The sequence below is a fragment of the Phytophthora parasitica genome (genome assembly GCF_000247585.1).
Source record: "Phytophthora parasitica INRA-310 unplaced genomic scaffold supercont2.159, whole genome shotgun sequence".
Taxonomy (NCBI): domain Eukaryota; phylum Oomycota; class Peronosporomycetes; order Peronosporales; family Peronosporaceae; genus Phytophthora; species Phytophthora nicotianae.
In genome coordinates this window covers 44364-46508 of record NW_008649145.1, presented here as the reverse complement: position 1 = coordinate 46508, position 2145 = coordinate 44364, and the positions used below count along the sequence as shown (strand labels likewise).

The 2145-nt window shown below is 49.3% G+C and overlaps 2 protein-coding genes across 2 annotated transcripts; both read left to right on the top strand.

The window, feature by feature from the left end:
* Positions 1–142: 142 nt before the first annotated feature.
* PPTG_19716 (hypothetical protein) lies at positions 143–730 on the top strand (the record flags this gene model as incomplete). Its single annotated transcript, XM_008918223.1, has 1 exon — positions 143–730. The coding sequence occupies one exon, from the start codon at positions 143–145 to the stop codon at positions 728–730; it is 588 nt and encodes a 195-aa protein (XP_008916471.1).
* A 471-nt stretch (positions 731–1201) lies between these two features.
* PPTG_19715 (hypothetical protein) lies at positions 1202–2077 on the top strand (the record flags this gene model as incomplete). Its single annotated transcript, XM_008918222.1, has 2 exons — positions 1202–2021; positions 2056–2077. The coding sequence occupies exons 1-2, from the start codon at positions 1252–1254 to the stop codon at positions 2075–2077; spliced, it is 792 nt and encodes a 263-aa protein (XP_008916470.1). The 5' UTR covers positions 1202–1251.
* Positions 2078–2145: the final 68 nt, after the last annotated feature.

Below are 2145 nucleotides of genomic sequence, written 5' to 3'. Positions count from 1 at the left end.
CCGTAAGAATGCCGCCACCTGCATTCGAGAGATAGCCAAGCACACACCAGAGCTCTCGAAGTTGATTGTAAACGCTGGTGGTGCATCTGCACTCGTTGACTACGTGGCGGAGGCGTCAGGCAACAACAAACTACCTGGAATCATGGCAATCGGGTACATTTCGGCCTTTTCAGAAACGTTGGCACTCGCAGTGATCACGTCCAAGGGTATTACACCAGTGAAGAGTGCACTGATCTCCGAACCTGAAGACCATATTAAAGCTGCGAGTGCCTGGACATTGGGCCAAATTGGTCGCCACACACCTGATCACTCGCGTGCAGTAGCCGAAGCGGACGTGCTTCGCCACCTACTAGCCTGCATGATCCACCCGAACAGCTCTGATGACCTCAAGATCAAGTCCAAGCGTGCATTGAAAAGCATCTTGGCCAAATGTACGCATTTGCAAGCTCTGCAGCCGTTGCTTCGCGACGCACCTGTGAAAGTACAAAAGTACATTCTCAAGCAATTCGCTCAAATGTTGCCGCATGATCTTGACGCTCGACGATCGTTTGTGCAGAATGGAGGCTTGGAATTGCTGCAACAGCTCAGTGAAGTTGCAGGTGGAAAGCTCACCGAGTACATTCTCGAAATCAACAACTGTTACCCACCGGAGATCGTGGAGTACTATTCACCACACTACTCCAAGACACTTCTTGACAAGCTCGACGACTATCAGCCTCAGGTGCGGTAAGCTAGTGAGAATCAACGAAGCGTAGGTATATCAACCCTTTTAAGTGCTTTCGGAGCTATGCTTTATTTCAGCGGATAACAAGCTATCATTCAATTCTACTTACACTTTTGCGAGGAAAAAATGTTGAGCTGTCGATGCAAATTGTGCTGATAATCAACAGGATACAGGATACAGCTCAGCCGCTTCAATGATGGAAATTGGACTCACCAAGCTGCACATGGAAAACCAGCAACGCTCACACGTTATCAGTCAACAGTAGTGACTCACAAACATGAAGCCCCTGCAACGAGCAGGATCGTGAATCTGCGCTGAACAAAGCAGTTTCCTGTAACCTGCGATTATGCCATTCTGAACTTCGGATACATCACTATGAATTACGAAAGCAAAGTCCCACATACATGTTATTGACATGGTGTAATGCTCGCGCCTGTGATTTTTGAGTAGTGGACATTCGGTCACTTTGTTTTTTGCAGTGTACATCAAGGAGGCACGATTTCGTTCAACTTAACTTGACCAAATAGATGACTTCGAATCAGTACGAACACAACGAGGTGTGCACACCCTCCATTGAGCGCGACCAATACCGCGAGGCAACGCTGCACTTCAACATCGCAGCTCCACAACCTGAGAGCAACAAGGACGATGAAGACATTGCGCTGGACAAGAATGGCCGTCCGATGGTCAAGTGCTTTCGGTGGCGCATGAGCCGCAGGAAGCGACTGTGTATCATCTTCGGACTGATCTTGCTATTCATTGGTGTTGCACTTCTTCTTGTTTTCCTGGTTATTATCCCTGCCATCATCCGGCACTACATGGATAAAGTGGTGCTAACCATAAATTACATGGACGTCACGGACATTCCGAACGATTCTGAAATAGACGTGACCTTCAGTGTAAACCTGCAGCACGATGTGCCAGTCTCGGCCAGAACTGACGAGGTGACGGCATCGTTGATCTACGACGGCGTGGTGTTTGGTACAGCGGCTGTTGAAGGGCAGCATATCAAGTCGGGTAACCAGAACTACAACTTGACTATGAACACGACAATGGTGATCTCCGACATGGACGCGTTTAACGCGATGGCTGAGGCAATGATGCAGAACGAGACGGTCCCTATCACAATCTCGGCAGACATCGACGCCCACGCCATGGGTTTGTCGTTCAATAACCTCGACTTCGAGCGCACACTGACTCTGATTGGTTTCAATAATTTCGCGGAGATAGACTTGGAAGTGCAGCATATCGACTTGTGGGGGTGCCGCGATGGCATTTACGAGATGGACGTCAACGCGTCGGTTTATAACCCGTCGACTATGGGACTGCAGGGTATCGGTCCACTCAACATGAGTGTGTACTACAATAGCAGCTACCTGGGCTACGCTTACTCAGAGAAGCCGGATCTGGGCATGCCGCGT